General features: G+C 49.8%; 1 protein-coding gene across 2 annotated transcripts in view; it reads left to right on the forward strand.

The window, feature by feature from the left end:
- EFR3B (EFR3 homolog B) overlaps positions 1 to 24427 on the forward strand; it is a 117292-nt gene that overhangs the window by 87294 nt on the left and 5571 nt on the right. For both annotated transcript variants that reach the window (XM_019712762.2, XM_019712763.2), the window contains exons 5-21: positions 2860 to 2981; positions 7324 to 7473; positions 8724 to 8858; positions 9327 to 9405; positions 10141 to 10276; positions 10553 to 10714; positions 11546 to 11657; positions 12058 to 12109; positions 14234 to 14406; positions 14861 to 14936; positions 15402 to 15563; positions 16708 to 16839; positions 17848 to 17915; positions 18668 to 18795; positions 19508 to 19599; positions 22597 to 22645; positions 23728 to 23834. In XM_019712762.2, the coding sequence (XP_019568321.1) occupies positions 2860 to 2981; positions 7324 to 7473; positions 8724 to 8858; positions 9327 to 9405; positions 10141 to 10276; positions 10553 to 10714; positions 11546 to 11657; positions 12058 to 12109; positions 14234 to 14406; positions 14861 to 14936; positions 15402 to 15563; positions 16708 to 16839; positions 17848 to 17915; positions 18668 to 18795; positions 19508 to 19599; positions 22597 to 22645; positions 23728 to 23834 (1935 nt within the window). The remainder of the gene's footprint in view (positions 1 to 2859; positions 2982 to 7323; positions 7474 to 8723; positions 8859 to 9326; positions 9406 to 10140; positions 10277 to 10552; positions 10715 to 11545; positions 11658 to 12057; positions 12110 to 14233; positions 14407 to 14860; positions 14937 to 15401; positions 15564 to 16707; positions 16840 to 17847; positions 17916 to 18667; positions 18796 to 19507; positions 19600 to 22596; positions 22646 to 23727; positions 23835 to 24427) is intronic.

Genomic DNA, 24427 nt, shown 5'->3' on the forward strand with positions numbered 1-24427 from the left:
TGCAGGGCAGAGCTCCTGCTATGGAGGGTTACTCCAGCAGGAACCTGGGCAAGTTACTCAGTTTGAGAGTCTCAGTTTCTCTGTCTGTAAAATAAGAATAATGATGGCTCTCTAACTTACAGTCATTTTAGGAAACAAAGCGGTGATGGACGTAAAATGCTTAGGGGAGGACCTGACGTATGTAAGCTTCAAAGCTTTCACTGTTATCAGCCCATAAACTCTCACGCCAGTGAACAGGAAGTTGGGTCACTCATTCTCCTCACATACCTTTGAGGCCATGCTGTCACTGAATGTTAGGGACAAAGTCTTAGTTTAACTGTTTCTCCCTCTGTATCACTAAGAGAAGTTAAATGTCCCACTCAGAGGTCACAATGCCAGTTAGAGATAGTTCTGCAGTTAGAACCCGCTGGAGCTGCATGTCCACTTTGAGTGGACGGACACCCTGAACAAGCCCGGCTGCGGCCGTGGGGCGTACACCCTGGGAACATCCTGTCGCTGGTTAAGAGCAGCGATGCCCCCAAATGTAGCTTCAGCCAAACTTCTAGGCTTGGGGAGCTTGGGAAGGTCACAGAGCCAAAGGCTGACTTACCATTGTTCCTAGACTCCTAAACTTGTGTCTAATCCCTGCTCTTTGTGGTCACATGGATGGATGACCACCACCTCTGCAGGACCACATCAACAATGCAAGAAATGCCATCCAGATGTATTGCTAATATCAGAATATTCGCCTGTAAATATGGGGGTGCCCAAAAATGTACACAAGTGGGCACTTTGGTGAACGTTGCTCAAGCAGGAGTTCACCGTCATCAGAAGTGTCTGGATGCTGATGGTAACCACTTTGAGCACCTCTTGTAATTGCAGAAGGCAAACGTGACTTGTATTCATCTTTTTTTATTGGTACATATTGAGTATTACAATTTTAATACAGTTTTTTCCTTTCTTAAAATGTGCATACGTTTTTTTGGCACCTTCTACATATGTCTGCATTTTAGATGTAACTTGAAAGGACAGATCTCCTTACCAGCTTTGTATGTCGGGATTCTATCAGTCAGCAGAAAATAAATGTATCTTTATTATTGCAGGAACAAAACACTACAATCAACAATGGTGTTAGTAGAAGTTGCTAATTTTCATCCAGAAAAAGTAACAACTTTTAAGTAGTCAAATAGGGAAACCAATTGACAAATTGAATGTTGTGAGTGTACTAACTAGATAATTTTAGTTGTGATATTGTGATTTATATTAGAAATATATATATATATTTGGTCTTAATCCCCTTTTCTAGCGCAGAGCTCCCAAAACCCTTGGACCTTCCTAAGCCATGAGCGCCATAAAGGCGAAATGATGTCTTGTTATTCATAACAAGCCCCTTCCCACAGTGAGATTAGACGGTTGCAACTCTCAGTCCTCCCACCCCCACCCACAACCACGGGGGAGGGGGGGGAGAGGGGCTGGAGATTGAGTTGAGTCGCCAAGAGCCAATGATTTAGTCCGTCATGCCTATGTAATCAAGCCTCCACAAACACCCAAAAGGATGGGCTTTGGAGAGCTTCTGGGTTGGTGCACAGTGGGGGTGCAGGGAGTGTGCAGGGAGGGTGGTGTGTCTGGAGGACCCGACGCTCCCGGCCCCTCCCACATACCTTGCCCTATGCAGCTCTTCCATCTGCCTGTTCCTGAGTCTCATCCTTTTATAATAAACTGGCAGTCTAGTAAATGAAATGTTTCTCTGCATTCTGTGAGCTGCTCTAGCAAATTAAATGAACCCAAGGAGGGGGTCGTAGGAACCCCTCATCTATAGCTGGTCTCTGAAGGGTGTGGGAGGGGGCAGTGTTGTGAAGCTGAACACTTGAGCTGTGGGATCTGATGCTCTCTCCGGGTAAATAGTGTCAGAATTAAGTTGAATTGTAAGACACCCAGCTGGTGCCTGGAGCATTGCTTGTTGGTGCTGTGAAAACCACACACACACACACACACACACACACACACACACACACACACAGTGGAATTGGTACTAGAATCATCTCAATCGTATATCCTTTTTGAACAAATGTTTGTAAAAATTAAATACTGTAAGGCAGAGTAATGGAGAATACATTCTAACTCTAATCTTTTTAGAGTTGTTTACAGTACTGAATTTATAACTAATAAAATAACCTGTAAGAATTATATGTAATGTTTTAGTAATCTAATTCCACTTAGTCTATGATTCTCACTTCTCTGTGGGAGTCGGTTAAAATTAAGTCCCTATTTGCAGTTGCAAATGTGCAGCCTGGCGATGCAGCAGAAATCCAGCCGCTGAGAACGCTGAGTGAGACTTCACTGAAATGAAACGGCAAATTTAAAGATTTACTCAAATGTTTAACAATACAATGTAACTACACTTCTTAATCAAATCTCAGGTTTGTTCCCGTTTCCCAGAATGCACTCTAGGGTGGTGCTATGTGCTTTGATGATGGCTTTCTCTCAGTTTCAGTGTTATTCCTCACATCCTCTCTCTCAGCCTGTGTGTGTTTTTGGTGCAGCTCTGGATGTAAAACGAAGTAGGCAGTTCTGTGAGCCCCCTTCATTTTCTCTTCTCTTCCACCCTCTGTTCACCCCAGCAGGGAAGGGCTGAGAAGGGCCACAGGTGCCAGTCTTGTTGTGTAGACAGGAACAGTGAGCCGGATTTGGAACTCAGATATCCTGAGTGTACTCTGGGAGATGGACCAGAGCTGGGTCCTGGGATGCATGGCTCCTGGGGTGTGTATACTCCCTGGCTTTACTATGGCAGGTGGCCTGGGAACATAAGTCCCAGCGCCCAAAACTGAGGAGCACAGCGGGTCACCTGTCACGTGCATGTCTCTTTCTCCTCCCGGACAGTTTGTGAAGTTTGCCAACATTGAGGAGGACACCCCGTCCTATCATCGGAGTTATGACTTCTTTGTGTCCCGCTTCAGTGAAATGTGCCACTCCAGCCACGATGACCTGGAAATCAAGACTAAGTGAGTCGGGGAAGACGAGGGGGCTTGCGCAGCTAATGACAGAAGCATCGATGGGTCTTAGACGGTTGCCAGCCCCAATTGTGTCCCTGATCCCATTGGTGATTGATTCCCTCTGCTCTGACATTGCTAGGGAGGAAAGAGCACCTGGGAGAACATAGGCGGGCAGGTGGGTGGTGCTGGGCTCCCAACACCAGGTTTTCTAAAAGAACAGCCTCTGGGGCAGAAAACTGGGCAGGCTGTAAGGTAACAGACCTGCGAGCCCAATCTGAGAGTCAGTGACAACATACATAAATGCGTATACTCATGCTCTTTTGTTCAGAAGTACATGTACTTATACACCCAGAAACACTCCCACTCACCGTTATCCAGCCAAATATGCACCCACCAATAAAAAGCAAAGTCCTCACATTGGCTGATCCTCACCGCCCTTCTCACTCCATCTCCTCCACTCTCCCCCTACTCATTCCCCTCCAGCCACGCAGGCCTCCTTGCTGCCCACAAGCACACCAGGAACATTGCTGCCACAGGGCTTTTGCACAGTCTGCTCATGTGCCTGGAATGCTTCCTCCATGGGTCTATGTAGCGTACTCCTTCAGCCCCTTCAAACCTTTGCCCAAAGTTCCCCTTGTCAGTGACACCTTCCCCTGAATTCCCCACACACCCACTCCCATTCTTCCTCACCCTGTTCTAGTTTTGTTTTGTTTTTTGTTTCTTTTAACCCATGGCACTCATCCCCTTCAAACATGTTTCATAATTTACTTACTATGTTTCTTATTCATGGGCTGTCTCTCCCCACTGGAATGTAGGCTGTGTGAGGGCAAGAATCACTATTTTGTTCGCTGGTACATCCCAAGTGCTAAAACAGTGCCCGGAGAGCAGTGGACACTCAGTAAATATTTGTTGAGTAAGTGAATAAATGGATGCTTTTCAGATAAATATCTTGAATTACAGGATACACTTTTATACACACATACTCAAACTTATAAACATACTTAACTCACAGAAGGACACTCATCAACACAGAAATAAAACCCCTCAGATGAAATCACAAGGAAATGTACGTGAATATGTGCTGACCAATAGATGCAGTAGGTGTTAGGCTGATGAAGCTATAAGTTGGCGTCTTATGGGAGCATTGTCCTTGGAACTACAAGGTGCCAAAGAATTAGAAGTAGGTCCCTGCCTACAACGTGTGTTTTCAACCTGGGAGCTAGATGAAACTAGAGAATACTTTCAGAAGAAGGAGAAGAAGGGAGGAGGACGAAGCTGTCCATACCAACCAAAGCTGCAGGAGGAGTCAAAGAAGAAGGGACCGCAGGGCTGCCGTTGTCCTGTGGCCAGCGTGCTCACCGTGAACCAGTTCTCCACTGGTTTATCCCTGAACCCAGCTGATGCCTCAGCACCTCCTAGCACCCCCAGTGGCATGTTTTGTGCAGCAGCGGGGTCAAGGAGGCCTGGGTGCCCCAACAACAGCTTGCTTGCCACACTTGACAATCTGGGTTGGAGAAACAGGAAGTGAATCCCTCCGTGCCCCAGGTGGCTTGTCCCCAAAGCTTCCAAGCCTGTGGGATGACTCTGGAGCAGATCCCGATGCAAACTGGTCAGCGGTGTCCGCAGTCTCACACCCTCTGAAGTAGTCATGGGCTCCCTGGGCTGTGCTACCACCGTGCATGTGGGAGGCCAGTGGGGGCCACGGGAGGAAGGAGTCCCTTGTCCTGTCCCCAGTGTTGGTTCCTACAGTAGTTACCTCCTTCCAAAATGGCTATGACGACGCAGAGGGGGCTGGAGAAGTCGGGGCATGTCCAGAAGAAGGTGTTGGGGCAGGTGCGGGACTGTAACCAGGTATAGCTGTAACAGGTAGTGACCACTCAGGCAGTGCCAAGCTTTCAGGCGGGGGCAGAGGGGATGCTCCTTGTGCCACTCTCCTCTCTCTCTCTCTGTCTCTCTCCCCTCCCTCTCCCCCACACACAATCACACACACTCATACACAGAATCACACACTCATGCACACAATCACACACACAACCATATACATAATCACACACACCCATGCATTCATGCACACAATTACACACATCCATGCAATCACACACACACACACACACGGTTTGGTGGAGAGGCATGGAAGCAGACATGGTCAGCACTGCCTTGTGACAGCGTCAGGAGTGTACTGAACATCGGGAGAAGGGTTGCTGAGGTTTGCTCCTGGCAAGTGGGCAGTGCCATTAGCACCTACAGGCTGGCACTTACGATCCATAAAAGGAAGGCCTGCAGGGTGAGAGGAGTTTCTGGCATCAATCTTCTTCCTTCCTCTTGTCTCTTTTCCATACCCTCCCTGCACCCCCTTTTCCCCTGAGCTCTCTCCCTGTTGTTCATTCACAGCCCAGAGATCCCAGAGCCCCTTTCCGAGAACTACCCTTCCGTCCCATAAACAGCTGTGTGCTTGCACACGCACACACAGTTCCCTGGCGTTCAGAGACGTCCCAGGTCCTTTGCACGTGGGTAGGCCTCCACTGAATCCATTATAAGGAGCAGTAAGAGATTCCTCTCCCACAGGCCTGATTTTTCAGAATTTATTTTGAAAGGGTCAGTCAGCTCTGGGTGTCATGGAATGAAATGTGTACTCATGTGGAGGGAATTCTGGGGAGATTGAAGGCAAAAAGAAAACTTAATTCACATTCACATATAAGGAAGTCCTGGGAAGACAATTTCCCACCCACTGGGCCTGCTTTCTTGCCAGCCAGGCTCTCTTGGGTGGAACATGAGTCCAGCATGTTTGGGGTATATTTCTATTGTGCTTTATTGAGCGCCTTTTAGCCCAGAGCCCAGAATAGTTTAGTAGAATAGTGTCCCAGTTACTTTGTTCTCAAGCCTGGACAGCCTCTGGCTCAGGGACTTCACTGGTCAGGATCAGAGAGGCAGAGTGGTTCCCTGGGGAATCCTTGCCAATTGTGAGCAGCCCCGACTGGTCCAGGCCAGGGTCTCCCAGTTAGGCCTCTCCCACCATCCTGTTATGGTCCCCAGATAAGGCCCAAGGTCACACCCTGGTAATGGCACTTAAAATTGAGGCTGAAACTGGCAACTAAATATTTAGAAAAATGGCTTAACTCCAATAATCATCCAAAGGATACAAACTGAAATAGCTACAAGATGTTAAGAAGTTTCTAAGCCATAAAATTAGAACAGATATTTAAAATGAGATTCCCCCATGCCACAGCAGAAACAGTGAGGATGGCATTCTCTCACAGCTTGCGCACTGGGGGTGGGGAGAGTATTTTGGCAATATTGGGAGCCTTTCATTTCTTACCTTTGCTTCAGTAATTCCATCATGGCAATGACGTGAAATGTAGTAAAATATTTTATACAGTGATGTCCATCGTAGCATTGTTACAGTAACAAAAATTTTAGAAACAACTTAAATGACCAATAGGGGACTTGCTTAGAAAGTTCTTATGACAATACGTCATGCATGTTATGAAGAGTTAATGACATAGAAAAATGCTTATGCTGGAATGTGATAGGGGATAAAAATAGTACATATTACCTATACCATAGGTTCTTAATTCTGTTACATATTATGCACAGAAGAAAGGAAAGACGCCAAAATGCCAATAACTGTTCTTTTAGTAGTGATCGTAGGGGTAATTTTTCTTTATAGTTTTCTATAATTAGCATGTATTATTTTGTAATCAGGAAAAAAACGTTTGGTTAGAAGAAAGAACTTCAGACTGAAATAAAGGGCCAGTAACAAGGGCCCCCGCTCGCAGGACCATGCTGACCCTGGTCAGTGCAGTGTGGCCTGGGGATGTTTGAAAGGGTCCCCTCTGTGCTGTTATTCAGTTCAATTTCCTACCTGGTTTCTCAGCCACCTTAGCCTCAGCCCAAACCCTTTTGTGCCCAGAGAGCCTGTGCTTCTCCCTCTGGATCCCCTCTCCCCCGTAAGCTGCTCAGAGCCCTGGATTTGGCCTCAGCCATTCTTGGCAGCTCTATGACCTCTTACATCTTGGGCTCAAGTTGGAACAAGCCCAGCTGAGTACTAAAGAGAGGGAGCCTGGAGCACCTGGCACCCTAGGGATGGAGCCCAGAGGTACCAGGGCAAAGACAGACTAGGTCTCCAAGACGAGCCAGAAGATACGGCTTCCTGAGTGCATGTCCACCAGCACAGGAAGCCAGCTAGCCAGGAGCCCAAGTCACACAGAAAGTAGAGGGCGGTCTTTATTCTGCCTTTGGATGCATGACTATGTCCCTAACCCCTACGTTGCATCTCTAAGTCCTTGCCATAGAAACTAGACTCCTCAGGGTTTGAGGACTTCACGGCCCCATTTCACTCTTTTCCTCACAGAATCCGAATGTCGGGTATCAAAGGTCTGCAAGGGGTGGTGAGGAAGACGGTGAATGATGAATTACAGGCCAATATCTGGGATCCACAGCATATGGACAAGATTGTTCCGTCACTGCTTTTCAACCTGCAGCACGTAGAGGAGGCCGAGAGGTAAGCAGGTGAGGGTGGAGCTTGGACATGTGCAGCCCTCCCAGGCTGCTTCCCCGATTCTTGGGGAACCACACAGCTTGGTCTGTTTGGTAAAACGTAACTACAAGGCCATGGGTCTTGGCTTTTGTAGCTTGCTCTGCAAGGAGTCCAGAGCTGGCTCCCTAGGAGCCGTGGGTCTAGCCTTCTGCCAACCTGCCACACCCCTTAAGGTCTGCATTCATGAGGAAAGACAGTAACCCTGTGGGCTCCCTGGGGGTGAGTGTGAGCTGGTAAGAACAAAGAACCAAGACTCTGGTTGTCTCTCTGCAAGCAGCAAGCCAACGAGGTTTGTAAATACCTTTCACGGTTCCAATTACTGAGGCCTTTCCCTCCCTAACCTTCTTTCCTCCCTCACTTCCTAATGGTATTTCAGGCCCTTAAAACATGCCTGCTTGACCAGGCAGCAGACACTCGACACAAATTGCAAGTATTGGGTTTTAATCTGGAAGCCCCCAGACCTGGGATCCATCCTGTGAGATGGGATGGAGGGAAAGGTTCACGTCACTGTCCTGCCTGGCTCTGCGTGACGCGGGTTGAAGATAAGGGTTCCTTACTTGTCAGTTGAGCCTGTGCTGGGGCTAGTCCGGTGGGGAAAGTAAGTGTGCCTCCTGGTGGCCATTCCTGGAACCGCACCTCACTGACAAGCGGGGCCTGTGGTGGTCTCAGAGCCAGGAGTCGGGGGCTGGCTCCTTCTTCCGTCCAGATCTGGGTCCACCCCCTGTGACTGATACGACTGAGCCACACCTGACCCAGCCACTGTGCCTTGCTTTTTTCCCTCCCTCTTTTTCCTTTCCCTTCTTCTCTCTCTCCCACTTTCTTTTGCTTTCTGCTATTCTGCCACCTGTCTTCATATCCCATCTTTTTTTCTTCCAAAGCCTTCGGGGCACGGAGACACTCGTAGTCTGTGCCTTATCAGGCCCATGGTGCCGTCCTCTGTGGGTATCTGTCCTTCCCACAGAGGCACATCAGACCTATCCTTAAGGATTTCCAGAAAAACTTTATCCCTTCTCTCACAATCTTCCTCCACTTTGGGCTTCTATACCCCATTTAACTTCTGACAGCTGTGACAGCGCCCCTGTGACCTACACCAAATTCCTGCTGGTACTGCTATCACCATTTGCATGGATACAGCACCGAAATCCAGGTGTGCACAAAGCGTGACTCCCAGCTTTGCATTCCATCCTTCACCCATGCACTGTGTGTTCCCACAGCCGGTCCCCCTCACCCCTCCAAGCTCCAGAGAAGGAAAAGGAAAACCCAGCAGAGCTGGCTGAGAGGTGTCTTCGGGAACTGCTGGGCCGAGCTGCCTTTGGCAACATCAAAAACGCCATCAAGCCGGTTCTCATGTGAGTCCCCCTCCCTGCCTCCCCCACCAGAGGAGGTCCTGGCACCTACTTGCTGACTGGGGGAGAAAGGAAGACAATTTACAGTTGTGGTGCTGTGGCCACCTCCATCCCTTCTCTGCCTGTTTCCTGCAATGTGACAGCAAAAGCTACCACACGGTGGCCAGGTGCCGTTTTGGGGAGGAGTTGGTAGGAAGCCCCTGAGGCTGAAGGAAGGTGCCCGGGTTCACTCCTGACTCCACAGCTGCAGAGCCCTGTTCTTGACCCCTCTCCAGCTCTGGGGCGGGGACTGCCCTGGGGCCCCTCGTGCTTCCCTTCTCTCACCTACACCTGAAGGCCCTCCCTCACTTACCTGGGAGCGCTGTGAGGGCTGGGTCTCTTGGGAGGTGTCCCTCTCCCACCAAGCTTATCTCTCCTCCCTAGTGTCACTTTACATTTCACAGCCGTTCCCCTATATTTTCTCCTTCACAGCCATCTGGACAACCATTCTCTTTGGGAACCAAAGGTGTTTGCCGTCCGTTGCTTTAAAATCATCATGTACTCAATTCAGGTATGGTGGGTCCCCTGGCCCAGCTTGTCGCTCTGGCCAGGGGCACCTCTGGGAGCAGGGCTGTGCTTATGGAGACAGCCAGCTGTCTTTCATGCCTTCTAAGCCGCCGTGTCTAAACTGGTGCTGTGTAAGCTTGCTGTGCGAAAGACCAGTTTAGTTTTATTTCACAGACCAATACTTTGTGAAATACAATTAAAAAGAATTCCTAGAAAAAGTAAATGAAAAACTCACGTGAAATACAAGTCCGCAGACCACCCTTGGCTGCCACAAGCATTGTCAGATTGCTCACTAAACACTTATTCTCAATTCCTCTACTTATCTCCCTGTAAACGGGCATAGGACAGATCTTGAATTGGCATCAAACCAGGGGTCACACTTTGAGCATTACTGGACCAAATCATGTGGCCTCTTGCGGCTCTTACCAATAAGACCTGGGGCCTGGGGAAAATGAAAAGGAAGACGATATTTTTAAATTGACTTTTGACTCATTTGAAGCGAAAGGGCACAGGAAAAATGTGGAAATCCAGGTATTCACTGGGATTTGGCTCTGCTTGTTGGACCAAGAGGGGAGGAGCTCAGGAAAAGAAACTGGGGTATCAGCGCCACCTCCGGTGGCCTTGGGACCTCACCTTTGCCCACCCCAGCCTTTGAGATCCACCTGGGCTTTTCGGTCCCAGTCAAAGGCTTCCCTGGCTCAGAGGCCATGTGGGGACGAGCACATCTTCCTCCTCCCAGCCGCAGCACTCCCACCTGGTTATCCAGCAGCTCCTGAGCCACCTGGATGCCAATAGCCGCAGCGCAGCCACGGTGCGGGCGGGCATCGTGGAGGTCTTGTCCGAAGCCGCGGTCATCGCCGCCACCGGCTCCGTGGGTAAGGGGGCCCTGAAAGGAGTGGGGGCTGGGAGCCCCTCAAGGACAAAGAACTGCCCTTGGTGGGAGGCTGCCTCGTCTTTCAGAAAAGGGCAAGGCACTGGAGGGAAGTGTCAGAATCGGTTTTCCGCGGGAGGAGGAATCAGCCGGGGAAGATAGAGGCAGAGGAAGCCCCTGGCTGGAAGTGGGCCTGGGCTTGCCGGGTACTGCAGGCGAGGGGAGAATGAGCGAGGGGTGCCAGCGCTGGATTTTGCGTCTCCCACCCCTCGGCGCTCAGGGCCCACGGTGCTGGAGATGTTTAACACTCTGCTGAGGCAGCTGCGGCTCAGCATCGACTACGCCTTGACCGGGAGCTACGACGGGGCCATCAGCCTGGGCACGAAGATCATCAAGGAACACGAAGAGCGCATGTTCCAGGAGGCCGTCATCAAGACCATAGGTGCTGGGCCTGGGGGCGTGGCCTGGGGCGTGGCCTGGGGGCGTGGCCTGGGTGCCCCCAACACGCGCACACACACAGACACAAGGTCATCAGTCCAGAGCGGGTAGGATTGTCATGGGCTCCTGTTACTCCCCAACATTAGGGAAAATGGAGTCAGACCACGGTGCGCACAACTCAAAGACTGGCCTGGGTCGGGCATGAGAGAACAGAATAGTCTCTGTGGGTTTCTCATCCCGGACTTCAGATCAAAAGCTAAGAGAACTTTCCTGTGCCCCAGTCCCCGTTAGGCCTGAATGATGCTTCATTCTGAGCCACTGGAGGGGAGGTGGGGAGTGAAAAGAAGGGCGAGAGGAAAGGGAGAAAGCTGTGTAGAAAATGTCTAAGCACGTGGGCATGGAAAAGGACTGCAAAGCCGCCACAAGCAGGTAAGAGCTCATCGAGTTCAGAGCTGTCCCGCCCTAGCGCATCGGGGCTTCCCCTCAGCTGTAAGAAGTAGGCAGGGCAGGAATGAGCGCAGTGCACAGAGGAAGCCACTGAGGTCCACGGAGGTGCGACACCCAACGCCATCCAGCAGAGCAGCCGGTGACAGAGCCTGGATGGGCACCGGGGTGCTGCCCTGGGCCCTGGGCCCAGCGTTCTCCAGCGCACACCTTAGCCACAGGCTCAGGACTGACAAGTGGGGAACTGGAGGCTGGACGGGTCGTCTACGTTTCTCTTCTGGGTCTTAATTGTCCCCCGCAGTAGTCTGCTCACCTGAAAGCCTGAGCTGAGAGACGCTGACGGCCGCTGGCCTCACCTGGGCCACCCCTCTCCACCATCTTTTTCCCGCAGGCTCCTTTGCCAGCACGTTGCCCACTTATCAGCGCTCCGAGGTGATCCTTTTCATTATGAGCAAGGTCCCACTGCCTTCCCTGCATCACCCCATGGAGACCGGGAAGACAGGGTGAGTCCAACACACCTTCCTTCGCTTCCTCTTCTCCCAGTCTAGGTTCCCCAGCTGCCCCTTCCCATGGTTTCCAGCTCTCTCCTTTCTCCACCTTAACTTTCCTGGTTCTGTCCTCTCTTCTCTTGGTCTATTCTCAAATCCATCAGCAGCCTTTAGAGGGACCCGTGGCTCCCACAGCAATTCCTCAGGCTGACCCCCCCCCCTCCAATAACTAACTCCCACCTTGGGGGAGCCATTAATTCCCTGGTCTTCTTCCTGGCTCTGGAACTCACTGTCCTTGCTAACCCAACCAGATAAGCCTCAAAGAGAATCTAATCATAAGGGAGAACTACTCAGGCAAGTGTGCGGTCTCTGCCCAGATCATCCTGGTGAGTATGTATGTCTCTGTGGTCTACAGGGAGAATAGGAACCGGCTGACCCAGATTATGCTGCTGAAATCCCTCCTTCAGGTGAGCCTCTCTGGTCCCCATTCCTGCTCTGCCTCTGCAGGGGGCACCTCCTACCAAGGCTAAGGGATGGCTACAACATACAGTTGTGCAGGTTGCACACTGCACAAATTTGCCCAGCAGAAGAGGTGAGTAGGGGACTGAAATCCAGCCTATGTTCCATTCACTAGCCAGACTGGGCACCCACAATACTGGGTCATCTAGAGCTGGCAGGGTGCCGGTTTCTAATTTTCATGAAGGTGCCTTATCAGCTTCTAATAGCCTTGTCACTCAAACATGATCTCTGTATTAAGATGGAACCTGTTGGTTCCTGCCCTTTTTCCCCTCTAAGGACCTCCCAGCTCTGATTTCCCCTGGGCACTTGTGCCCACCTCAGTCTCCCAGCCACTATCTTTCCTTTCATCAGTGTTTTACATTCCTCCTCTTTATATCTTTGCAGCCATCACTGGCGTCTAGATTCTTTGTTCTCAAATGCCATTCCCATGACCAACTTGTTGAAATATAGATTCCCTACAGATTCTGAGCTGTCCATCTGAGTGGGGTCCCGGAATCTGTCATTGTTAACAAGCTCCCGAGGTATTCTTGTGGACATCTCACAACTAAATTATTCTCCTAGTTGCTCTTATTTCCACCTCTCCTCCCCTATCATAAGTACAACCACAAGAAGAATTTTCTAGAAATGCTGTTCCCCACATGTTGCTCTTTGTTAAAGAGTAGGTCTCAGTTACCAGCTGATGTACATCCAGATTTCATGCAGGCGCACCTCGGAGATATTCTGGGTTTGCTTCCAGACCACGCCAATAAAGCTAAGAGAGCAATAAAGCAAGTCACATGAATTTTTTGGTTTCCCAGTGAATATAAAAGTTATGCTTATACTATACTATTAAATGTGTAATAGTATTATGTCTAAAAAACAATATATACCTAAATTTAAAATACCTTATTGCTAAAAAAAAAAAAAAAAAAAAATGCTAACCATCATCTGAGGCTTCAGCGAGTCATAATCTTTTTGCTGGTGGAGGCTCTTATCCTCTATTGGTTACAAAAGCAGTATCTATGTAGTACAATAAAACTAGGTTTGCCTGTACTTCTCAGACTGATGTTGGAAGGTCTCCAGCCCCCCTCCTCCCTAGACTCCCCACCTCATCCCTCAGCGCATCTGTGCTCTAGCCGTGGCGTGTGCATAGCCCCCTCACTCCCACTGTTCCTTCCCTTCCCTCTCCCCAACGCACACCTTCATGTCACTCAATTTTTATAAAGGCTTTTCATGCTGATGCTGCCCACATCTGGTTCCCTCCTCCATCTGTGTACTCCTGCCGTTTCTTTGCCGAGTTTGCCCTCATTAATTTGTACCTGGCATCTTATTAAGGTGACAGTTTGGGGTGCACTCAGATACATCCCCCTTCAGTGAACACTGATGTTTACTGTGGATGGCTCCAGGGTTTGCCAGATTCTCCAGGGCCTGCTGAATCATCAAAGGTGTTGGTTCGCAAGAGGGACATAACAGTAAATATGTTTTGCTGCTTCCGGTTGCATTGGCATCATGTACGATGTGTCTGTGCCAATTGGCTTTAATCAGAAGACACCCCCCCCCATGGTGGCCATGCTGGAAGAGATGTAACTACATGCTGTGTGTGTTCTTTAATGCATGTGCATGGGTTCCGATTCCTCAGCCCAGCTGTAAGTTCTTCCACTGTCTCTCCATTTCTCTGTGACTGCTCGCGCGCTTAGTGAAACATTTTATTCACAGTGAGTGTTGATCCGTTGTGCCCTGACGGGCTGGAACGTAAGTTCAGAGGCTCCCTGACTCCTGCTCTCCTCTTGTGCTCATCCCTTGCTTGCTCTTAACCACTTAATGTTCCTGGACACTGTTGCCATCTACCCACATGTCTACTGAGCTGAGCTGAGGAGGTTACCTCCCTGGCGTGTTCAAAAAAGTTGCCTAAGTATCCGGGCCTAGGATGATGGGTCTGAACTGGGGGAATCTGGACCGAGGGAGCTGGACTGGGAGATACCAAGAGAGGATGGATGCTTCAGACCCAACCTCTGCTGGGTGCTCCTCTGTCTCCTCACTGCGCCTGCGAGGGCCAGCGTTCCTAAGCACAGCCTTCCTGGGCTCCCTCACAGGTGTCCACAGGTTTCCAGTGCAACAACATGATGTCAGCACTTCCCAGCAACTTCCTTGACCGCCTCCTCTCCACTGCCCTCATGGAGGATGCAGAGATCCGTCTCTTCGTTCTAGAGATTCTCATCAGTTTCATTGATCGTCATGGCAACCGCCACAAGTTCTCTTCCATCAGGTGAACTTGGGGTCTCCTCTCCTGTTGATGTGTGATGGGAGAAGACTCCTGATAGGGCCACACATGCAGCTGGGAGGACAATTCAGAGATTCCGTGAGACTCACCAGAGAACGGACCACAGGCATTGACCATGAGGTCCTGTGAGGGGAGGGGCCACTGAAAGGGCAATGACCTGGGGGAGAAGGGCGATGGACTGGAGATTTGGGAGGTAAAAAGAGCCAGTACTAGAGGAAGTTTTCAGGTGGGAGGGACAAAATAATCTAGAACAATGTTTAAGAAAAAGAGATCGGAACTAGAGAATTGGGAGAAAGTAGACTGGGCTAGGAACCAGGGCTGAAGGGGCACCCAGAGGCTTTGATGCAACTAATGACATTGGGATAAAGCCCAGTGACACCACGTGAGCTCTGACTGGCCTCACACAAGGGCTAAGGTGGCCTCTCATGTCCCCTTCCAGTACCCTCAGTGACATCTCTGTCCTGAAGCTGAAAGTGGACAAGTGCTCCCGACAGGACACCGTCTTCATGAAGAAGGTTAGCAAACGTGACCTCAAGATATAGTGAACCCCAGGCGGGCCAGGCCTTCTGAAGTCCGACCTCCCAGCCACCAAGTCACTGCTGACCACTGCCTCCCGAGCCTGCCACCTCCCTCTTTGACTATGCTTAGTCAAGATGAGCAGCCAACCCCTCTGGACACTTGTAGTCATCACCAAGACCAGAGTGGGGACGAGGGCCAGCCACTGTGTGCTGCTCCTCAAGCTGGACTTGGGTAGCAGCTTCTGCTGAGGGTTAGACTGGACTCAGCCTTCCCTTAACCTGCACTGCTGCCCGTGCTCATGTCCAGTGGGATCTGCTCTAAAGGCATCCACTCCCTCAGGGTGGGGGTGGGGTGCATACAGCTATCCTGCCTCCTTCAGATTGGTCTTTCTCTCCTCCTTGCCTCTCCTGTCCCCACCCTGCCCACTGGGGCCTGGCCCCCGCCCTTATCCCCATCTCCAGCACTCCCAGCAGCTCTACAGACACATCTACCTGAGCTGTAAGGAGGAAACGAACATACAGAAGCATTACGAGGCGCTCTATAGCTTGCTGGCGCTCGTCAGCATCGAGCTGGCCAACGAGGAGGTGGTGGTAGACCTCATCCGCCTGGTGCTGGCTGTTCAGGTGGGGCCTGGTGTGGGCAGGACACAAGGTTGGGACTGGGCGAGAGGACCAAGCACTAAGGAAAGTGCTGAGTCGCAACTGCTTACCAATTGTTTTGGAGCCCAGGACTATTGCACCCTTGGTTGGCCATTCCTCCATGAAGACCACAAACCATGGTCCTATAAGGGGAACCACTGAAGAATGCCTAATTCTCAGGCCGAAGGAGACCCAGGGAACAGGGTCATTCAAAAATACCCCTTAGCCCCTAGTATTTTAAGTCTCTCAAAGGGTCTGAATGGGACTCTAAGGATTGCCAAGAGGGTGCTCATAAGCCCTGAGCGATCCCAAAGCAAATTGTCTGGTTCCTAAACCTGGCTGTGCTTCAGAATCACCTTAAGCACTTATTAAATATTCTGTTCCTGAGCTTGGGGGGCCTGTAGATTCAACAAGCCTCCCTTGTGACTCTCAGGCAGCCAGAGTGGCCCTACATAGGGCTCTAGATTTCGAGGTCTGCCCAGGTAGAAGTTACTCCCAAGGATGCTGGCCATTGGGTTCATCCTAAAGACCTCAAAGGCAAGGGTCTCCAGGGTCATAAAGCCAGGTGAGCATCGTACCTGGAATTGTGGCAAGCCTGGAAAGGCAGTAATGGAGGGTCTTGGGCCATCTACTTGGCAGTGCTAAATCCTGCAAGGCCAGCCCAGGTACTATGATCGTCTTCATTCTAGAATTTGAGATTTCTTTGTATCCCATTCCCCTAGCAACTCCCACAACTTTCTCAATTTAACATGTGAACCCAACTTACAAGCCAATCCAGCCCTCCGAGACTCATCCAAGGTCTGTAGTGAAGGAAACCGCATCCTAGAGGTGGGCTTACTGATGAGGGTTTGGCCCGTCAAAGTCACAAAAGCTGGAAATGTAAAGTGGGGGCTTGAGGTCTTCCCTCTCTACTCAAGTATTTGTGAGCCTCCAGCTCATGGATTGTTCTAGGGGCCATTCACTTCAGCTTTAATAAGGATGGTGTGTGTCTTTCAGTAAATTATGGGGCAAATGCTGAAAAAGGCTTAGTCTAAAGCAGGGAGCCATCTCTAAAGAAGGTTGGGGAGAGGTTGGGTGGAGGGTGGCGCACCAGTATAGTTTGTCAGCTGACCCCTCTGTGTCACCACAGGACCTGGCCCAGGTCAATGAAGAGAGCTTGCCTGTGTACAACCGCTGTGCTCTCTATGCACTGGGCGCGGCCTACCTGAACCTCATCAGCCAGCTCACCACGGTGCCTGCCTTCTGCCAGCACATCCATGAGGTCAGTGTCCTCATGACCTTGAGATGCCCTCTTGACCCTGAGAGCTCAGGAAGCTCTCCCCTTAAGTTTCCCCAGAACTTTTCCTTAATTGCATGAGCCTTGTGCTTCGTCTAGGCATTAAAGAAAGGGGTGACAGAAGAACTGACAATACTGAGACGTTACTAGAGGCAGCGTTTCTTCCTGTGTGACGTGACGTAACGGGGCGGGCCAGGAATAGGCAGCATCCTATAACCCTTCCTCACCTGCCACCTGTCCCTCTCTACTTCCCACCCCCCTGTGCTACGCCCCCTCCAGAAGTGTGTACACACACACACACACACACACCCCTCATGTCACGTGGGACTAAAAATACTTCAAAAATGTTTAGTAATGAAAGTTTTCAAATAGCACAAAAGCAGTGTGAGTTGGACAGCGGACATCTGTAGAGCTATCATGCAGATTCAACAGTTATATTTACTCCCATGTGCTGCATCTATTTCCTTTTTCTTTGCTGAAATATTTTAAAACAGATCTCAGCTGTCATGTCGTTTCAACCCTGAGTGTCTAAAAAATATGGACACCTTCTTATATGACTGCCATGCTATTAACTGTCTAATTAAATTATCCGTAATACCTTGGTACTATCTAATACCCAGCCTATCATCAAATGTTCTCAGGACTGTACTGTATCAGTGTGCCAGAGATACACCTCCCTTTTTCATGTTTAAAGAGAAAACCGGAATAGGTCACAGGAGCAAGAAAGTACAGTCTCTTGGGAGCTAAGTCCCTGCATTTGGAGGACACTTAATGCAGACGTGTCATTGGGATAGCGTGAGCAGACCGCCTGGGCTGCTCAGTTACTGTCGATCTGAGTTTCTCCCTCGGAAGCCCAGCTGTAGGGTGCTCTGCCACGGAGTGTGTGGGAGCAAGGAAACACTGAGAGGGGTGGGAGCTCTTACATTTGCCTGTTTGGGGGTCCCTCTCCTTGTGGGTCCCAGCTCTTAACCTGTGGTTCTTCCCAAACTCCAGGTGATAGAGACCAGGAAGAAAGAGGCTCCATACATGCTCCCTGAGGACGTGTTTGTGGAGCGGCCCAGGTGAGGAGCACGCCTGGAACATGGTCCAAGATACCCAAGGCAGCTGAGTAAGATGGTGGGCAGTCTGAGGCCAGGGGCTTAGGCGTCTATGGGCTCTAGGGGCAAGAGTGGACTCTGCCTGTGGCCCAGAAATTCTGAGTCAACTTTGACTCCCATCACTTCACCGTAATCCACACGTTGAGCCATCTCGGTGTGTTGTACTGTAGAGTATATGATGCCACCTCTGGGAGCTTTGGCCAAGCCCATGGGAAATACATTGTGGAGGAGTCGTTCCTGACAAGACACTGTCATCATCCTAGTGGCATTCTCAGACTGTAGTCTGTGGGCCAATATCACTTCAACATCAGAGAAACTCAAGGAAAAGATATTCTAAAGAAACAAAGTATCTAACCATAGGGGATAGCTTTATAAGTTATGGTCCATCCCCACAACAGACAACTGGTAGCCCATCCACCAAGGTTTGAAAGAACAGTTAGTATGAAATATTCACTACATAAGATGTATCTACAATACATCACAGAACAGGAATGTAGGGGTGGGGTGATGTCTGTGCGTGTGCATAAATGTATGTGACTGAAAGTTCCTGCACACGATGTAAATGTGGTGGTCTCGGAAAGTGGGACTCTAGGTGATTCTTTTTCCTTTTGCTTCTCTGTTATTTTGTATATGAATATTATTACTTTTATAATAAGGAAAATTATTAGGAAATCATCCATGGTTCTCACTTGCCTCTTTCCTCCTTTGTCTTCCAGGCTGTCTCAGAACCTTGATGAAGTGGTGATTGAGTTCCTCTTCCGCCAGAGTAAAATCAGTGAGGTCCTGGGGGGCAGTGGCTACAATTCAGACAGGCTCTGCCTGCCCTACATCCCTCAGCTGACAGGTATGAGCTTTGCTCAAGGACTTGCAAGTCTGCCTCTGCCTTTTCTTGGCCAGGTAAGGGCCTGAGGGTAAGGGACGTCAGTTGCCTTCCACGGCACCTTGGCTGTCACACAAGAGCTGAAAGACACAGTGGAAAGCTATGGTGAGATCCTACGGCTTTCCCCGCCTCTCCTCAGTGCAGGATCCTTGGGAGTACCCGGCCCATGAGGTAGCCTGGCCTGTGGATGGGTCCCATTGTGCCACATATGGGCTGCAGAAGCAGGCCCAGTACTCTGTGCCTTACTTCCTGAAAAATCTTAGACACGTCCCTTGGCTTTTCTGACTCAGTTTCCTTGACTGTAAATAGGGATATTAACAATACCTGCCTTAGAGGGTGGATGGGAGAAGGACATGAAATAATGAAGGCAAATGCATGTAGTAAATGCTACACAATTGGCAGCCACTAGTGCTATGAGCAGATGACACTTACACAAGTTGAGACATGCTTTCTGGTCATAAGCATCTTCTTTGTGCTCGTCAGTAATTTCAAAATCTTAGCCCTAAAGAGCATAACTCACCACCCTCAGGTGGGCCGAAAAGACCTTCGTGTGCACTGAGCCCTCAGAGGACTGCGGACCAGGCAAAGGCGCAGGGCTTGGGAGATAGTATTAGGGCATGATCCTGGCTCGCCCCCGAGGGCTGGGAACTCTAGCTTCTCGCTCCTTCTTTCCCAGATGAGGATCGCTTATCCAAGAGGAAGAGCATTGGAGAAACCATTTCCCTGCAGGTGGAGGTGGAATCCAGGAACAGCCCAGAGAAGGAGGAGGTGAGTGTCCTCTTCCTGGTACGTGGTCCTGGTGAAGCCCAGTGTCCCCAGAGGAGGGGACCTGCTTCTGTCTCCTCTGCAGTCACACACTCCAGGCCCCATTCACTGCGTGTCTCATTTAAGCTTGCACGGAAAGTAAATTTCCAAAGGAAGTTTTCTTTCTTACTGACTCTCATCATATGTATCAGATATTTCCATCGGGAAAAGTTATTTGTATCCATCTCCCCCTGACACACATGCCCATGGGGGTGTCATAAATATCGCTCTTGCAAGACTCACCGGTTGTCATTCCCCTTCACGGTGGAGGCAGATGTGCTTCACGTTGGGAATTGGAAGGCCTAACAGGAGAGATGAGAGTGAGAACAGCTTCCATGCTGTTTCTTCCAGATATACCCATAAAGGTGCTTTTCTAAAGAGAAAGCTGCAGCTCAAAGATCTCTCTCTTCCATCTTCTCGTGAGGCCTGTGAATATCTAATTTCTGTTCAAATTAGCATGTGTGATCTCCCCTGCCATTATTTCTTCTATCTCAGAAAGTAAAGCAGATGTACCCACAAGTAAGGGAGGAAAAGGAATCATAGTAGAAATACCAAATTTACTCCCTCAACTGCAAAAGAAATAGGGGCGGGGCAGGGAGGAAGACGAAAGGAATCCTGAGGGAGTTGAAGCCACAAGATGCAGGGCACTTTTTAATGGTTTTTAATGGTGACTCTTCCAGTTAAGGGAAATGACGGAAATGTCGGGGAAACCTCAGCGAGGGTGCTCACCTGGGTGGACAAGAAGACTTGTTGGGGTCCTTGGGCGGGAGTATTTCCGGCCCATGCGGGCTGGTGTGGCTGTGAGGACAGCCTGGACACTGAGCCTTTCCCCAGATGTGACTGGAGCAAGGAGAAGTCACTGGGGTCGAGATCAAGCTTTCCTGTAACCATGCCCTCAACCACGTTCACAACTCTTTATTTATTGGGACAGACCTCCAGTGTAGGACCTTTCAGAGCTTCTCTGGAACCTTCCCAGGGAAGGAAGGAGGCTCTGACTCAGGCTAATTGGAGAAGTGAAGTGAGATGGGACCAGGTGTCCTCCAGGCCCTTCCAGCTCTACAGGGACTGGGAACCGCAAATGCGTTAGGACTGCAGCGTGAGTGGGCTGTTATTCCCCCACCCCCACCCCACAGTGTGATGCTCTCTTCCCAAGAGTTAAGATACCCTCAGGAATTGAATAAAGTGAAGCAGGAGGAGGAGAAGTGGTTACCTGAGTACACAGCTGCCTACTGCCTCAGTGGCCTGAATCACCCATATGGGCTCCTTCCCTCTTCGAGTGTCTGCTCAGCCCAGGAGTGGCCTGGTAGCTAAAGCAGGTGTCTGCCGTGCTACATTTCTTTCCACTTTCAACTCACCGTGCCCAACCTTACCTCCTCTAGAATCCTGTGGTGGCTTCCTATAGCCTTAAATGACAGACCCACAGGAAGGGAGTGATTGATCAACGCTGGTTTGGTCAAATTCCAAACCCAGTGTCTGGCATTCAGAGCCATTTATTGTCTGGGCTGGCCCTACTATCTCATTCTATTTCCCCCTCCTCTCTGGCGTACATCCACTGTCCTACTCTGACTAGTCTGCTTTCAGTCCCCCCATGCCATCGCCTTCATCTCTGTGTCTTTGCTAGCATGGAATCCCATGTCTGAATCACCTTTCCTCTCCACCTCTGCTCCCGTGAATCGCCTATTCTTCAATGCCCAGCTTGTGTTCCATTTCCTCCAGGAACCCCTCTCTCATCCAGTGACCATCCGTTTCTTTGTTGCTACCACACAGTTCCCCAGCGCCTCGCACATGACTGTCTGATGTTGGTTGGTGCTGACAGTGGATAATGGATGGATGTACAAAGATGACTCCTCAGAGTGAATGATAGTCCAGTGCAGCTCTCGCTTGCATGTAATTGCTATGCTGACACATTTTTTCCATGTCTACTGAGTGACTAGCCGAGAGTCCTGCACAAGTTGGTGCTCACTTGATGTTTGTTGAATGACTTTATCCCATACCTACATCTCTGTCTTTTCACACGCAAACAAGCATTTACTGAATGCCAAACAAATCAAAAAGTGTACAGCTCAATGAATTTGCACAAAAGGAACGTACCCATGCAGTCGCACCCAGGTTCCGGGAATGGAACAGTGCCATTGCCCAATAGCTTCACCTCCATACCACCCAGCCACCCACTCCCACCCCCGAAGGGAGCCACAAGCCTGACTTATGTCACTTCTTGAACTTTTTATCAATGAAGTCATTCACTCCCATGTCTGTTTCTTTCACTTAAATTATGTTTAAGTGATAGAATATGAGTAAATCATGGGTCTTGCCTTAAGGAGCTGATTAAATTCCTGGAATTTAATCTAAATTCCTTCACTGTTTTCAGCATCTGACTTTCCGCATCAGGCCACACATCCATGGAGCACCCTTCTTTGGGTTTTATTATTTTCCACCACCTTTTATAGGCTCTACAGAGGACTGAGATCCTGTGACCCAGGTCCTTGGACCAACCTCTGCCTTCTTTACCTTTATTTAACCCTCAAATCACCTTGGTGGGTAATTGAATATCATAAGTCTTCAAATATGTTATTCAATTCTTGGAATCTACATTTGAGATTATATTTTCCAACTGCCTCCTCTTGCTTCCAATATTTTCTGTTGGGTTCTCTGAAGATTGTTTTGAATTACACAGCTTTCCGACGACTGGGCTTAATGGGACAAGTTAGGGGAGGGGACAATGAGTTCTTTTAGGTGAGACTCTGATAAGGACTTAGCCTCCCCACTTCCACCTCACTGCTCTTGGGGAGCTTCCAGAAACCCTGCTGAGAATGTGGGTGTCCGGGGCGAGTTTCTGCCCATCAAAACATTTTTCTACGAAGTAAAAGGCTGCCACTTAACTGAGGATGCCAAGGCCCCCCTCTCCCCTCTGTTCCCTCCCACACTCCACCTTTCTAAACACTGCTGTTCCCTCTCCCGCAGAGAGTGCCTGCTGAGGAGATCACCTATGAGACTCTAAAGAAGGCCATTGGTAAGTGGGAGGCAGGGGGCTTTGATTGGAGGGGAGGGGAGGGGAGGCCTGGGTCCTGGGAGGCCAGGTGGGTAATGTGCAGCCCCACCTGCTGCCCTCTGGAGGTGATTCAGCACAGATGTGAGGGCGGGGGCTGCTGGCTTCTGCCATCTAAACTCATCACAACTACCAAAGCTGCAAGTAAAAGTCCTGCTCTCCTGGATCAGTAGTGTTGCCCCATGGACCCTGGGTCAGGTAACCCTTTTTCTACCACCTTTAAAAGTAATCCACTGAGGGTTACAGCCAGTCAGGTAAAAAGTAATTTCGTATAAATATTTTGACTATTTTTTTGGTAGAATGTGATACAAAAGAACAAGTTGACCTATGAAAAATATTAAGAACAAATCATATTACTATTTTGTTAATAACGGCAATAGATTTTAATATGCAGTATTACCTCTTCTGTCTGAATTATTGAGCAATAAAGTATTCTGAATGAGAGAATTTTTCTGATAACTGACGACAAATTATGCCTTCACATGCCAAACCTTTTTTATCTTTGTTGTCATTGATGGTACTTTCTGAATGTACACACTCCTCACCTTCTTAAACAGAGTGTGATGGACATATTTGAGACCCCTCCCCTTTTGTTCTAACTCATTTTGGAGACCAAGAGGAATACTAGAAGCCTAAGTGGCCTTAGACTGCTCTGCCACAGGGGTTCTGTGCTGGCTTTTGTGCTGTCTGGCTTTTCTATTGTTGATGTCCCTTTTCAAATTACCCCAGAGTACTCCCTGCGGCAGTGTAGCTACTTGAGGCTTTAAAAGCCCAGTTTAAGAGACCACTTAACTACTTCTCAAACCCTTACACAAGGAAGGGGGCTGAGCCCTCAGGCAAAATCAGGAAACGGTGTAGCCCTCCCGGGAATATGTAATGGCACCGCGCCCTCCTTGCCTCCGCTCCCCATTCATAGCATGGAGAGCGCCCGGGCTTCCTCACAGACAGAGCTCCGGGAGGAGTCCACCCAGCTTCCCGGCTTCTCCACCCCAGCCCTGCGCAAGTGGGGCAGGACCTAAGGGCTGACCTGGCTCTCTGTGCTGCAGTGGACAGTGTGGCAGTCGAGGAGCAGGAGCGTGAACGGCGGCGGCAGGTGGTGGAGAAGTTCCAGAAGGCGCCCTTCGAGGAGATCGCAGCGCACTGCGGCGCGCGGGTAAGTGACGCATTACAGCGGTGAGTCCTCAGGGACCGAAGAGACGCTGGATTTGGGTCCAGGGCAGGACTGCGTTTCTAGGAGATCTTGGCACTTTTATCACCCAGAAATTAGGGTTTAGATGCCCACAGCGGCCTGGCACTGCATCGTTTGCCCATGAACCAAAAAATTTGATTAGTCATACACTGCTCCAGACCTCACAATTTTCATGTAAGGAAGAAGCCCTGGCCTCAGCAGCTCCTATCAAACAGAGTAGAATGATTGTGCTCATGATAGCAAGTGCGTAAATAGCGCTCACTATGCAGTGATGAGTTGATGTCATTCTCATGACAAGTCTGTGCGGTCGGTGCCATTGTGATCAACACGTTACCCAGTGATGGGGGAGGGGCCGTGGCGAAGGAAGGATGGCCAGTGTTTGCAGCAGGACCCACTTCCGGGCAAGAATGGAACAGCCAGCCTTGGAAAAGAGATTTGAAAGAGAGGGTGCCAGACTAGAAAGAAGGCTCATGTCAATACTTAAGGGAAGAGCACAAGCATTTCTTGACATTCATTTTATGTGCCAGGATTTGTTAGTCACCGTGTTCATCTTAGAA

Source organism: Rhinolophus sinicus, linkage group LG05 (genome assembly GCF_036562045.2).
Source record: "Rhinolophus sinicus isolate RSC01 linkage group LG05, ASM3656204v1, whole genome shotgun sequence".
In the NCBI taxonomy this organism is placed as follows: domain Eukaryota; kingdom Metazoa; phylum Chordata; class Mammalia; order Chiroptera; family Rhinolophidae; genus Rhinolophus; species Rhinolophus sinicus.